Genomic DNA, 15388 nt, shown 5'->3' on the forward strand with positions numbered 1-15388 from the left:
CGCTATCTCAGATGCTCACCTCCTATTCCTCTACTAGAAGTACTGTAAAGGGGATTTTAGTGAAGCTTAGATCATTTTGTGCACATAAACATCAGACTCGGTACTGGTGGTTGACACTGATTGTGATTGGTGGAGAAGGCCCAGCCATTCAGTGTTGTCCTGTGTAGCAGGTCACGTCACACTGACATCAGGATGATGACATCAGAAGATCTGTAGGGAGAATGTTCTCTCTGTAGAGGGATCGATGCCCCCCTCCCTCCCCCCTCCTGCAGTCTCCCATGTCTACAGCAGCTCCTACTGACAAATATTTTGACCAATATTTTCCTATTCATCCATTATATTATGAAGAGCTGTCATGGACGGAGGTGTGAATAGTGACATGAAAAGCAGATGCTGCATATGTATTAAATGTAGTCATGACATTTTTATTGTAAGTTAAAGTGATGGGATATTTACAGATATAAAGGGGATTTCTATTTAATGTATATATGTATTAATTGACAGTTTGTACAACCCTTTTATCAGTAATCCTGCATTGTTGCCGAGATGATGTGACGTGAGGGCAACACAATGGTCCATCTGTGATATAGCGCTGATTTTGTGTTATTGTGTAGCCGGGAGAATCCTTATCACCTTCCGGCATTGACCGTAGGAGGTGCCGTGAATGGCGGCTGACACTCTCCCTTTGTCTTGTAGTATGAGAACCAGACCAAGCTGGCGCTGGTGGGAAACTGGGGGACCACGGGGCTGACGTACCCCAAGTACACTGATGTGGCAGGGAAAATCAAGCTGCCCAAAGACAGCTTCAAGCCCTCCAGCGGCTGGACGTGGTCCGGAGACTGGTTCATCAGCCCGGAGAAGACGTGAGTTCAAACTGTAAAGCGATAATGTGGTTTTTTGTGCTTGTAAATGACATTTTCAGCTTTTCCTGGGAAGATTCAACATCTTAAATCCTGGCCAATTACTTTAATCAGCATATAACAGCCCGAAAGTGCTGGGCAGGGGTATGCTGGCACATGCTGCCCGATCCGGCACTATCGGTGCTACGTGTACTTCCTGGCTGTAATACAATGTAGACTTCTTGGACAAGGCTGTGACATAATCCCTGTCTTTGTTTTTATACCATAATCAGCTGATAAATTGCACAGCTCTGTAATGTATCACAGACCCCGTTTCTTCCACTTGCTGTAATTTACCAGAGAAACATTATTCTAAGAGATTTAGAGTCCCCTGGCACTGGAAGAACCTCTGTTTTTCTTGAAGGGAAACACTGACCTCTAAACCACTCCAATGGAATGTCCACGGGTCTGTCCACGGGTGCGGTGCCAACATTCGGTTTACCACATAGCCTTGTGCCAGTTTCTCTTAGTGCCAGTGGTCTCTTAACGTTGTACATTCACATGTGTATTGTATGCTAGATATATATGGTCACAAGATCGTATTGGGGTTACGTCCTCTGGGGTACTCAGCTCAGCTAGTTTTATTCCCTCTCTAAAGTGAGGGGGGTAGTGTTCCACACACATACAAAACAACTTACAGATCATAAATTGCAGTTTCTCTCAGGAGCCTTCTGACCCAGCTTTTTGCCAGCAACACGCAGGTGCAGCTCCTGATTAGCCAACATTGCACAGGTAGTTTAGAAGACCCGGGAATGGGCCTTATGTATGGAGCCCACCCTTACCACTTTACCTATTGCTGAAGATAACTTTGGGAAGCACCTTTGCACACACAAAACGTACAAGGCAGAAGCCTTTGAAATATATATCTCTTTTGATGAATTTCCCAGGGCTTATGCCACATTTTATATATATATATATATATATATATATATATATATATATATATATATATATATACACACATATATAGACCGACCGCTATGGGGTCCTGGGAAAGAGACAAGGACTCTCATACTAACATTGCATGTAAGTGCAAACTTGTCACAGAATCATAGTAAATAATCACACACTTGCGTACATTGTCTATTTGCGCCAGTTAGATAAAAGCTGACTTATTGCTGACGGGTTGCTGGTTGTTGACTTGTTATTGACTGCAAATTGGTTGCTGACTGGTTGTTAGTTGCTGCACTGCTGCTCACTGCTGATTGGTTGCTGCCTGTTTGCTCACTGCTGATTGGTTGCTGACTGGTTGCTGGTTACTGACTCATTGCTGACTGCTGAATGGTTGCTGGCTGGTTGCTCACTGGTCATTGGTTGCTGACTGGTTGCTCACAGCTGATTGGTTGCTGACTGGTTGCTGGTTACTGACTGATTACTGACTGCCGGTTGGTTGCTCACTGCTGATTGGTAGCTGGCTGGTTGCTGATTACTGACTCATTGCTGACTGCTGAATGGTTGCTGGTTGGTTTCTCACTGGTCACTGGTTGCTGACTGGTTGCCCAACTGCTGAATGGTTACTGGTTACTGACTCCTGATTGGTTGCTGACCCGGTTGCTGTGGTTCATTGTAAGTTCTGCATCTAAATGCAATGTAGGCAAATGAGTCCTAATATGTTTCAAGGGACCTGTAAGAAAGCCCAGTGTGCGCTATCTGCAGCGTGTAAGAGTCGGCCTGCAGTACGCACTGCGCTCACTCCTCTGCACTACCTTCAGTCACCACTGCGGGGCACTGTGACGTAATTATACAACAGCCTAAGAGTCAGTATAATGCACTCTCTCACGTTCCTCATGTTTTTCTATGTTCTCTCATACAGGAATATGGTTCTCATTAAAGCAACACAAACCTAAATATAGAAATGGATAACTATACGTAAGATACATCTTACTTCATGTGAACATACTGTCGCTAACATGCACAAAATACTTTAGGAACATTTCTGAAAACTGTCGCACATGAAGAAGGGGCCGTAATAAGGAGCAAACAAACTGCACTTGAGAATGACCCCTAGAATCTCACTGGTTGCCGGGGGTTACACACCCTTATAACCAGCGTCCATAAATTCCCCTATTGCATGTACAAACATTGCAGGAGCTGCCCTCGCCTGAACATACTGAGATTAGGGTGCGTTATCTCACTCAGGCTCTCTGTGTGCACATTAGGAAGTAGCTCGTATCCACCTCCTCTAAGGGACAAGGAGTCTTACCCTTCAGCCTCTGAAGTACGGTCATAGCATTGTATATTCACTAGACCCCATATCAGTTTGTATTTTAGGTGGTGTGACCCGTTATTCTCCCCACATGCCACAGGTGGAAGGGGTTTGCATTCATTTAAGTTGTTGGTTACACCACTGTTAAAGTAAATAATATCTGGCCATTGACTCTCCAGATAGACAGATCTATTTCAACGTCACCATATGCGGACATTCATGGCCGACTTCAGACCGCTTTTACCAACACATCCGATAACAATCTGATGAATTTCGTTGCCTGATGTCGCTGCAAGTACGTGGTAGTATATGTGGCAGCATTACTGATCCTTCCAGCTACACACCACAATTCACATGTCAAAGTTTTTGTCATGTTATCCGACATCTGAATCATTGATTACGTCTAAGGGACATATTTTGGAGCCTGGGGAAGGGGAGCCCCAAATCATTGTATGTAAACTTTAAAAGCTGTTGCAAATGCCCTAATATCTGGTGGCAGGTCACAATGTATGTCTGAAGTTTCCTTGCTCGGTAGATTAGAGTCGACGAGTTGAGTCGATGAGTTGAGTTGATGAGTCAATGAGTTGAGTAGATGAGTTGAGTAGATGAGTTGAGTTGATGAGTTGAGTAGATGAGTTGAGTTGATGAGTCGATGAGTTGAGTTGATGAGTCGATGAGTTGATGAGTTGAGTAGATGAGTTGATGAGTTGAGTAGATGATGTGAGTTGATGAGTCGATGAGTTGAGTTGATGAGTCGAGTTGAGTAGATGAGTTGAGTTGATGAGTTGACCAGTTGAGTTGATGAGTTGAGTAGAGGAGTTGAGTTGATGAGTTGACCAGTTGAGTTGATGAGTCAATGAGTTGAGTCCTTGTACATGACTAGGATGTAAGCTGGCAAAGAGGGCAGGAAAACAATTTCCCCGAGGCTTTTCTTGTGTTCATGTCTGAGGCTAAAAGCAGTAATTAATTTCCATAAATGAGTGCATTAAGCAGAGTGCAGTTATTGTATATCGCGCTGTGGCTCTTTAGCTGATTGCTGACCCTCACTTGCCCGTACATACAGTTATACAGGAGATGGTGCCACTGTTGTATAACCTGCCATAACAGCTTTTTAGTCTAAACATGTTTAGTGGTTTTCCTGCACTAGCAGCTTAATTAACCTCGTTGAGCCAAAATCAGAGTTTTCCAGCCCACCCCTGGGAGACTATTTATGTAACTAAGGGGAATGTCTGTTATTACCATATAATTATATCTGTCTCTGATTGTTTCTAGCGCTGATGATCTTTTACTGCTGTACTTCGATGTGTTTCCTCCTAGCATCGTACAGATGGATCGTCTGTGTTTGAGACAAACAGAGCCAAGCGAGCACTTATGGCCAAGCGCGTCTAGCGCCACTCGCCGCGCCCACTTAGAGAATTATGTGTGTGGGCGGAGCTATGCAGCCTGCGCTGAGACACCCACGTCATATTCCCAAACGGAGGCCTTCCAATCTCACTGTAGGATTTCATTTCCTCACGGTGTTATTTACTACACACACTGCAGCTTATCTTGCAAAACGAAAAATGTAAACACTCTAATATTCCAGAGTTATGAAGGTGCTTTCACTGTATGCTAATTGTACGCTAAAGCCACAACCTGACATTAATATATTTTTATTATTTTCATGTATACAGCGCTAATCGTATTACGCGGCACAGTACAAAGGATATGTTTGATATTCACCTCAGTTCCTGTACCCTTGGAGCTTACAATCTAAATGACCTAACACGCACACACACACACGCACACACACACACACATGCACACGTACACATGCACACGCACACACACACACACACACACAATCTCTCACACACACACTCACACATGCACACACACATGCATATGCGCACACACACATACACAATCTCTCTCACACACACACACACTCACACATGCACACACACACGCACACACACTCACACATGCACACACACACACACTAGGGTCCAATTTATCACAAGTCAGTTACAGTATGTTCTTGGAGTGTAGGAGCAAACCGGAGAAGCCAGAGGTAACCCACGCAAACACGGGGAGAACATACAAACAACTCTACACAAATAGGACCCCGGTGGAAATCGAACTCCTGACCCTTAGCACTGTGAGGCAGCAATGCTAACCACTGTGCCACTGTGCAAAGACTGCATGTAATGTAAAATATACATTAAATATACATAAATAAATTGAGTGTTTTTATTTAGTAATGTCACGGCCCTTTTGTTTACCCCTCTGGAGCAGGTGTCTGTATTAAAATAAGGTACATCTGTAAGCAGGCAGAGTGTGAGTGATAGCTTTGCAGACTTGCTGTGCAGATAGTGAGCATGGATTGGTGGATCCATACACAGGGGCAGTGATGTCACAATAACTCAGTCTGAGCTTTTTGACCTCATCAGGAAACTGTCATAAATACGCAGGAGGCGCTTCAGCTGTGGGCAAGTAACGCTTTACTTTGTACCAGAACTGCACTGTAATGTCAGTGTATATTAATACTGTGGTATAGCAAAAATGTTAGCTTTGGGGTCTAGTAATCCTGTACATGTTCAGCTTGTCTCCCTGATTGTACAGCACCGCTGAACATGTTAGCACTATATAAATAAAGGATAATAACAATGATTATAATAATAATAATCTCACAACAGGATTCCAGTCACAGCCCGCCATGTAGGAATTAATGAATAGCAGTCCGTAAATCCTCTAACTTGTGATTTCTATTGCTAGATTTACCTCGCTGTGAATAAAATGCTGAGTTTTGGCTTAAAGGCATCATAAAAATGTTAATAGAGTTTTTCTGCGGTCGGAACATCTTTGCCAAAGTCTTAAAGCCTTCACCAGGAGTGGTGCAATGGGACTCGGCTCACCGGCGGCCGCGGGCTCTTGTTTTTCATTCCAATTACTCCAACGGTTTCATTATTAACACTCGGAGATGGCGACCCGATTGATCCCAGCGAGAGCAGGACACATTTTGCAGCTTTCATTTCATTTACGCATTTCGTGGCTTTTGCCACCACTTGGCCTAATGCGTAGAATAATACGATAATAAATATAATATCAGCGTTTGCAGTAATGATTCATCACCACAAATTCCACAGGCAGTTGCGAGAAGTGGGGTCACAGACACTCATTACTCTCAAATATCAGAAAACTGTCTTAACAGAGAGAGAGGACAGAAATAGTCGAGAAAGCAATTTTTACGGCACTGTGTCTTCCAAGGAAAACAGGGAGACAAGTTATCCTAAATGGTTTTATTTAACAGTGTTTTGGAGAATTGAGGTACGTCGCTGCCACTGTTGTGTTCAGCGGTCCAAGGAGCTTACACTGTGAAATCGTGATTCTAAGACGATGACAATAACATGTCTGATTCCGCAGCGATAGAGGATGCACATTTCATATAAAACTGGGGATAGTCTCCAAAGTATTAGTATGACAATGGAAAAAGAGGATCCGATTCATCCTGGAACACAATGCGTTTAAAACAATGGGATGTAACCTGCTCGCACGTTCGCCTTCACTCAAGTATATCAATAAACGTTTCCATTTGAATCTGGATATAAATACTCCCTGGCTGTACGGTACTTGCTGTACGTCAACAGACAGACTACGTATAAGAGTGTATACAAAGAAAGTTATCTTAATTTTTTTATAACATTCATTTACAACTATTAATGCTATAATCATTAATAAAAATATACGGAAAACTTATTTTTACATGAAATACATAAACGAGGAGGTTTTTAATGTCTACTGCACATTAAATGCATTTTTATAGTTTCTCCTACTTGCAAACACATGTTCTAGCTGTATACGGGTCCGTCATCACTATCAGTCAGTACCTGCACCTGACCTGTAGCTGGTGCAAGTGATACAGCTAAAAACACGTCCCTGAGAGATGCCCAGAACTTGAATTGGCAGAATGTGCCTGCACCCGACCTTGGCACAACCTTTTTTTTGCCTGTTAAATAGGCTTCCTCGTGTAACGGTGACCCTTTCCTGTATCGGCCTTTGATATATCTGCCCGATAGGCCCCAATGTCTCTTTGGCGCAGTGGGAATCTCTTATGTGCAGATAATTCTATTCATGTTTCACTCATAAACGGGCGCATCAAGCAAGTAGTCTGGGCGTCACGTAGATGTTCCCACCGGCACTGACCCCAGAGGCTCTTGTAAAAGCAATACACCCAGCCCGTGGAATAGGTCATGATTAGCTGAATAGTGACTACTTCTCACTAGTAACCAGTCATTGTAACTAGTAACAACTATGAACCACTACCTAGTAACCAGTCATTGTAACTAGTAATAACTATTAACCAGTGTCACGAAACGCGATGCTACTGGATTGAGGACTTTTCATTCACTTGTTTCTTACAGTTTAATGTACTTTTTAATCCTTGGCCCAGTCTAAGTATATACACCAGAGCATCGGTGTATTATTATTTCATGTTATTAGGTACATTTTGGCCTTGCTATTACCTGCAATATTGTATGTATTAGAAATATAAGAATATTGCCATACTGTGTGAAAATAACAGGACAGCAGAAGTCATTTTGCTTGTGTTAGCTAAGGTAATTACCATTTGTCTCAAGTGTCCATTGTTATGAGGTGTGGCTTTGATTTGGTTTGTAATCAGAATAGTGTCACAATATAAAGGTTATTGTATAGAAATGTAACATCTCCTTGGAAAAGCACTTCAGGGCTTAAATTCCACCTCCACAGGGAACCCTCAGGAGTTGAGTAAATTAAACTACCATTGTTATTTCTGTTTGCGCCCCATTATTCACTAGTGAGCTTTACAGACAGCCAGGAGCCGTACCCAGCAGGTGTCACTTGAGAGAAGACACCTGGGGGGAGGTAGGGGAGGGGGCTGGATAGTGTGAGAAGCCCACCAATCAAGACCTTTTGCAACTCCCCTGGGCAGGCAGTTCCTAAAGTGGGATTAGGAAGTGATAAAAGAGGCTATCCAGGGAGCTGAGGGCATGTGTGACTGACTTGGGCCAAGAGGTGATGCTCTGCCAGAGATGTGCTGTGGAACATATCCCATTGGTTTTATTTGATCTGATTTCCTCACTTGTTGGACCTGTTATCGTTAAGGGGGCAGTGCTGTACCTATCCCGCTGGATTTACTTGAACTGATTTCCTGACTTGTTGGACCTGCTATCGTTAAGGAGCCGTGCTGTATTTAATCCTGTTCTGCAGAATAAATCATCCTTCGATCTTTCCTCTAATACCGTGTCCGAATGATTTGGGAAGCACGTATCTTCACAACCAGTACCTAGTAACCAGTCGTTGTAACTAGTAACAACTATTAAACAGTACCTAGTAACTAGACATTGTAACTAGTAAAAACTATTAAACAGTACCTAGTAACCAGTCATTGTAACTAGTAACAAATATTAACCAGTACCTAGTAACCAGTCATTGTAACTAGTAACAAATATTAACCAGTACCTAGTAACTAGACATTGTAACTAGTAACAACTATTAAACAGTACCTAGTAACCAGTCATTGTAACTAGTAACAAATATTAACCAGTACCTAGTAACCAGTCATTGTAACTAGTAACAGCTATGAACCAGTATCTAGTAACCAGTCATTGTAACTAGTAACAATCATTACCCAGCTATTAACCAGTACCTAGCAAACAGTCATTGTAACTAGTTACAACTATTAACCAGTACCTAGCAACCAGTTATTGTAACTAGTAACAACCATTAACCAGTATCTAATAACTAGTCATTGTAACCAGTAATAACTATTGATCAGTACCTAGTAACAGCTATGAAGCAGTACCTTATAACCAATTATTGTAACTAGTAACAATCATTACCCAGCTATTAACAAGTACCTAGTAACCAGTGTAGGGACACAGGCTACAGGTTCTCTGGTAAGAATGATACTGAGAGGGTTTGGAGAAGAATTGAAAGAAAGAGATGACTCTACATCTGTCTCCCTCCTGTACCCCTATCTGATATGTTGTAATCTATAAAGCATATGACAATGCTGCGATCTCAGTCTGTGAGCGGACGTTTCTGTTATGCTGCTCTCAGTGTTTATGTCTCTGAGGACTATGTTGTGTTTTCTCACAGATTGCTGTACGGCAGTGACGCAGGTCACATGAGCTTCGTGGAAGAGGTGTTTGAAAACCAGGCCCGGCTTCCTGGCGGACAGTGGATCCACATGACGGAGGCCTACTCGGATGTGGTAGGAGAGACGTTCTAGCTGCACAATGTAACCTATAATTAAAGGGAATTGTCATGAAAGCGTAATTGAAGCATGTTGTAGGCAGTGTTCAATAGATATTGTCCTGATTGGACAAAATGTGTCAAACATATAGAAAAAAAGCACGTAAAATTAGATGGGGAACCAGCGGTTAGAAGGCTTTGCGGAGTCTCAATGAAAGGGCGATAAACCACTTGGCATGTTTATTAAGAGGCTCTGTCACTTAGGGGCGTATTCAATTGTTAGCGGTAACGCTGATAAACGAGCGCTCAAAAAATATTACCGTTAATACGGTAGTTTACTTGCGAAATTTCAGCTCGCCGCTCAGGGGGCTGCGAGCTGAAATTCCGCGAGTAAATACCGTATTAACGGTAAGATTTTTTGAGCGCTCGTTTATCAGCGTTACCGCTAACAATTGAATACGCCCCTTAGAGTCCTATAACCTGAGAAGTACTCAGTGATGTATTACAGGCTTAATCTCTGATAGGGGTAGTAATTTGGAGATCAGTGTAACCCTAAAATGAAAATATGCAATAACAATAATACAACATATACTAATGTGAGTGAGTTCTCTGTACAGTGCTGCGAAATTAGTGGCGCTATATAAATAGCTGATGATGATGATATATTATTAAATGAAGATTAACTGAACAGTGGCAAAAGGCAATAACATATAAGAAGCCAATAGATCTGACATGTAATGATATAATCATATCTGATAGTGGAAGGATAATGGGAAGAGTTGTGAATGGGCAAGTTCTCTGTTATGATACCTTCATTTAGGATTTGCAATATATTCTAGACATCTGGAATGATGCTGGGTATCGGTACCATGGTAAACGCTTCACTCTTTGATAAAATTACGGCTAAAATGGGCTTTTAACTCTATCATATACCTCCGAGCGCAGACCCTGAACACAGGAGACCTAGATAGGATGGAGAAATGGAATCCTGATAAATGTACATTCTGAGACATAATTAAAACCCTGGTGATGAAGAAGATGAGATAGCAAAATATATTGTTGGTGATCTTTACAACAATGATGGAGAAATAATAATTAGGAAGAATAATGGTAAGTCTCTTGTTGATGATGAAGAAGACAAGGATGGGAGTTATAGTCCCAATACCGACTAGTATGAACAAGAAGATAATTGTGTGAGTAGTATACATAGCTATTATAATAACTTCTGATTATCTGACACCAAGAAATACTGTCCTCTGAACAAGGACACGGGTAAGTTAGGGCTGTTCAAGACCAAGCTTCTGGTTCAAATAAGCTGCAATAGAATTAGCTCTGTGAGTGGTGCAGTAGAATATATGGCAGGTTACTTACACCAGCAGACACAGACCAGGTTTGGAAACCTGGAGGGCTCTTTAAACACTTATCCAAGGCCTGAATGGTTCTCTACCGACTCTCGGAATACTAATATAGCTGTAAATGGGGTCATGCGTTCGATTCCCGACCATGACCTTATCTGTGTGGAGTTTGTATATTCTCCCCGTGTTTGCGTGGGTTTCTTCCGGGTGCTCCGGTTTCCTCCCATACACAAAAAACATACTGGCAGGTTAATTGGCTGCTATCAAAGTGACCTTAGTCTCTCTCTCTCTGTCTGTCTGTGTGTTAGAGAATTTAGACTGTAAGCTCCAATGGGGCAGGGACTGATGTGAGTGAGTTCTCTGTACAGCGCTGCGGAATCAGTGGCGCTATATAAATAGATGGTGCTGCTGATGATGATGAATATTAGCAACAACAGGAACCGGGAACAATGGAAAGGGAACAGGACAATATGTAGACAACTGGAACAATTTTAGACTCACCTTGGACTTATCTGGCAGCTATTCCTGATAGATCATCACCACCATCATCTCCACCGACATCATCACCACCATCAGCATCATTACCATCATCATCACCTTCATCACCACTACCATCTTCATAATCGCCACCACCATTATCATCACCATAATCAACATCAGCGTTATCATCATCATCATAATCATTACCAGCACTTCCTCCACCATCATCATCATCATCACCACCACCATCATCATCACCACCAACATCATTATCACCACAACCATCACCATCATCATTACTACCACCACCACAACCATCATAATCGCCACCACCATTATCATCACCATAATCAACATCAGCGTTATCATCATCATCATAATCATTACCAGCACCTCCACCACCATCATCATCATCATCACCACCACCATCATCATCACCACCAACATCATTATCACCACAACCATCACCATCATCATTACTACCACCACCACAACCATCATAATCACCACCACCATCATCATCATCACTACCATCACCATTAGCATCACCACCACTATCATCACCATCATCATCACCACAACCACCATCATCATCACAACAACCACCATCATCACCACCATCATCATCATCACCACCACTGTCATCACCACCATCATCATCACCACCATCATCGTCACCACCACCATTATCATCGCCACCACCACAACCATCACCATCATCATTACTACCACCACCACCACCACAGCCATCATCACCACCACCATCATCATCATCACTACCATCACCATTAGCATCACCACCACAACCACCATCATCATCATCATCACCACCACGACCATCATCACCACCACCATCATCATCATCACTACCATCATCATTAGCATCACCACCACTATCATCACCATCATCATCATCACCACAACCACCATCATCATCATCACCACCACCACCATCACCACCACTGTCATCACCACCATCATCATCACCACCATCATCGTCACCACCACCATTATCATCGCCACCACCACAACCATCACCATCATCATTACTACCACCACCACCACAGCCATCATGACCACCACCATCATCATAATCACTACCATCACCATTAGCATCACCACCACAACCACCATCATCATCATCATCACCACCACGACCATCATCACCACCACCATCATCATCATCATCACTACCATCACCATTAGCATCACCACCACAACCACCATCATCATCATCATCACCACCACGACCATCATCACCACCACCATCATCATCATCATCACTACCATCATCATTAGCATCACCACCACTATCATCACCATCATCATCATCACCACAACCACCATCATCATCATCACCACCATCACCACCACTGTCATCACCACCATCATCATCACCACCATCATCGTCACCACCACCATTATCATCGCCACCACCACAACCATCACCATCATCATTACTACCACCACCACAGCCATCATCACCACCACCATCATCATCATCACTACCATCACCATTAGCATCACCACCACAACCACCATCATCATCATCATCACCACCACCACCATCATCATCATCACTACCATCATCATTAGCATCACCACCACTATCATCACCATCATCATCACCACAACCACCATCATCATCATCATCACCACCACGACCATCATCGTCACCACCATCATCATCACCACCACCATCACCACCACTGTCATCACCACCACTGTCATCACCACCATCATCGTCACCACCATCATCGTCACCACCATCATCATCACCACCATCATCATCACCACCACCATCATCATCGTCACCATCATCGTCACCACCATCACCACCATCATCATCACCACCACCATCATCATCATCACCATCATCGTCACCACCATCACCACCACTATCATTACCACCATCATCATCACCACCATCATCATCATCACCACCACTATCATCACCACCACTATCATCACCACCATCATCATCACCACCACCATCATCGTCACTATCATCACCACCATTGTCATCTCCACCACCATCATCGTCATCACCATCACCACCGCTATCATCACCATCATCATCACCACCACTATCATCACCACCATCATTATCATCACCACCATCATCATCATCATCACCACCACTATCATCATCATCACCACCATAATCATCACCACCACCACCATCATCGTCACCACCACTATCATCATCACCACCATCATCATCACCATCATCATCACCACCATCATCGTCACCACCACTATCATCATCACCACCACCATCATCACCACCACCATCATCATCACCACCATCATCGTCACCACCATCATCGTCACCACCATCACCACCACTATTATCATCACCATCTTCATCATCATCACCACCATCATCACCATCTTCATCATCATCACCACCACCATCATCATCACCACCAGCACCACCACCTTCATCATCACCACCACCACCATCATCGTCGCCACCACTATCATCACCACCATCATCATCACCACCATCATCATCACCATCATCATCATCACCACCATCATCAGCACCACCACCTTCATCATCACCACCATCATCGTCACCACCACTATCATCACCACCATCATCATCACCACCACTATCATCACCACCATCATCATCACCACCACCGTCATCATCACCGCCATCATCATCACCACCACTATCATCACCACCATCATCATCACCACCACCGTCATCATCATCATCACCATCAGACTTCCAGTACCCACAAAAAATACTCCTCATAACAAGCATATCCGGAGATGCGTCCATTAGGTCCCATCTGAATGGGGGAGTGCCACACTCATGCCCTTAATATTCCCAACTTAAACTTGTCCAGGAATAAACAGCAGCAACTCTAAGATACAGTCAAATCTAAGTACGGATACATTTTGGTGTGTATACGCCCATTATGGAAATGTGTATATTCACACCCTATGTCAAACTCTAATCGAGGCGTATTATCACGAGGGGCATTATCACGGGGCACATTATCACTAGGGGCATTATCATGAGGGGCATCATTACTAGAAAGTATCTTACAGATCTCCCTAACCCTCTCCATTGTTTCAGTTTTTACATTAGTTTAATATATTTTCAATAACATATAGAGATTGGGTCCAGCACTGTGAAACTGTTTCCACTTACGTGTGTACAAATAGTCTGAGTGCGACGGCTTCATGTTACAGGAAGATTGAGGGTAATTTAGATATTAAGAAGCTGCCTTATTACAGGCCTGGACTGGGATTATTATAGTTCTGCTTTCAAACAGAGGAAAGAAAAGAACATTTGATTTGAAGAGCAATCAGCCCTGGATCTCTCAGCATGTCAGATGGAAGTCATTGGGAGTGATGAATGAATGTGTAATTTCATATTGCTCTGTGTGTTACACACTGGATCTAAACTAAACAGAGCACTTAGTGAAATGTCAGGATACAGAGCCAAGGTTATCCCATCCAGCACTGAGTGATGTACGAAGCAGCGGTACAGCCATTGTGCAATGCGTTCTGTACTGATCTGTAAATGTCATGTTTTGCACAGTTCTCATGTACGGTTTTAATTAAGGATTGTTGTTAGAAACAGACCTTGAATGGAACTTTTTAAAGAACTTTAACAGTAGGGACCAAAGCATATACTGTGAATGGTGAAATGTAATTATGCAAATAATATCCACCAAAAAATGCCATAGTCTGTGCAAGGTTCATTAAAGCTGACTTACCAAGCTGCGAAAATACCAAATGGCAGCAGCAGAGTTGTTTTGTGGCACCTCTTTGCGCAGCTCTACCCTGTTTTTCGGCATAGCTTAGTGCATTAAAATGCATTTGGTTCAAAATTGTTTCTGATGGGAAGAACCAGACGGGCGGAGTTCATTGCTGACTTTGGGGGTGGGTGCAGTAACACTCCCCATATTGTACCCTGCAGAAAATTGATATTTCAAGGAGCTTCAAGGGGTGGAGATTGTATATTTTAGGTGATCCAGAAATGTGTACTATTAGATATATTGTCATGTCCTATGTTGGCCGCCCCCCCTACCCCACTAAAGCCAGTGACATTGTAAGAGGGTGGAGACATAATCTGCAGTAGACAATCCCCTTTCTACTGTTTTACAGACACTAATGTAGTTTTATATGCGACGACCGACCCACATTATGATTTGTCACCTATATCTGTTATGAAAATAAGGGACAATTACATCCATAGAAAGATGCCA

At 43.0% G+C, this 15388-nt stretch overlaps 1 protein-coding gene across 7 annotated transcripts in view; it reads left to right on the top strand.

Annotated features, from left to right (window-relative positions):
- The window catches only part of DYSF (dysferlin), a 253752-nt gene that overhangs the window by 122676 nt on the left and 115688 nt on the right, over positions 1–15388 (top strand). For all 7 annotated transcript variants that reach the window (XM_075188311.1, XM_075188613.1, XM_075188225.1 and 4 more), the window contains 2 exons: positions 697–863; positions 9226–9340. In XM_075188311.1, the coding sequence (XP_075044412.1) occupies positions 697–863; positions 9226–9340 (282 nt within the window). The remainder of the gene's footprint in view (positions 1–696; positions 864–9225; positions 9341–15388) is intronic.

Source organism: Mixophyes fleayi, chromosome 1 (assembly GCF_038048845.1).
Source record: "Mixophyes fleayi isolate aMixFle1 chromosome 1, aMixFle1.hap1, whole genome shotgun sequence".
In the NCBI taxonomy this organism is placed as follows: Eukaryota; Metazoa; Chordata; class Amphibia; order Anura; family Limnodynastidae; genus Mixophyes; species Mixophyes fleayi.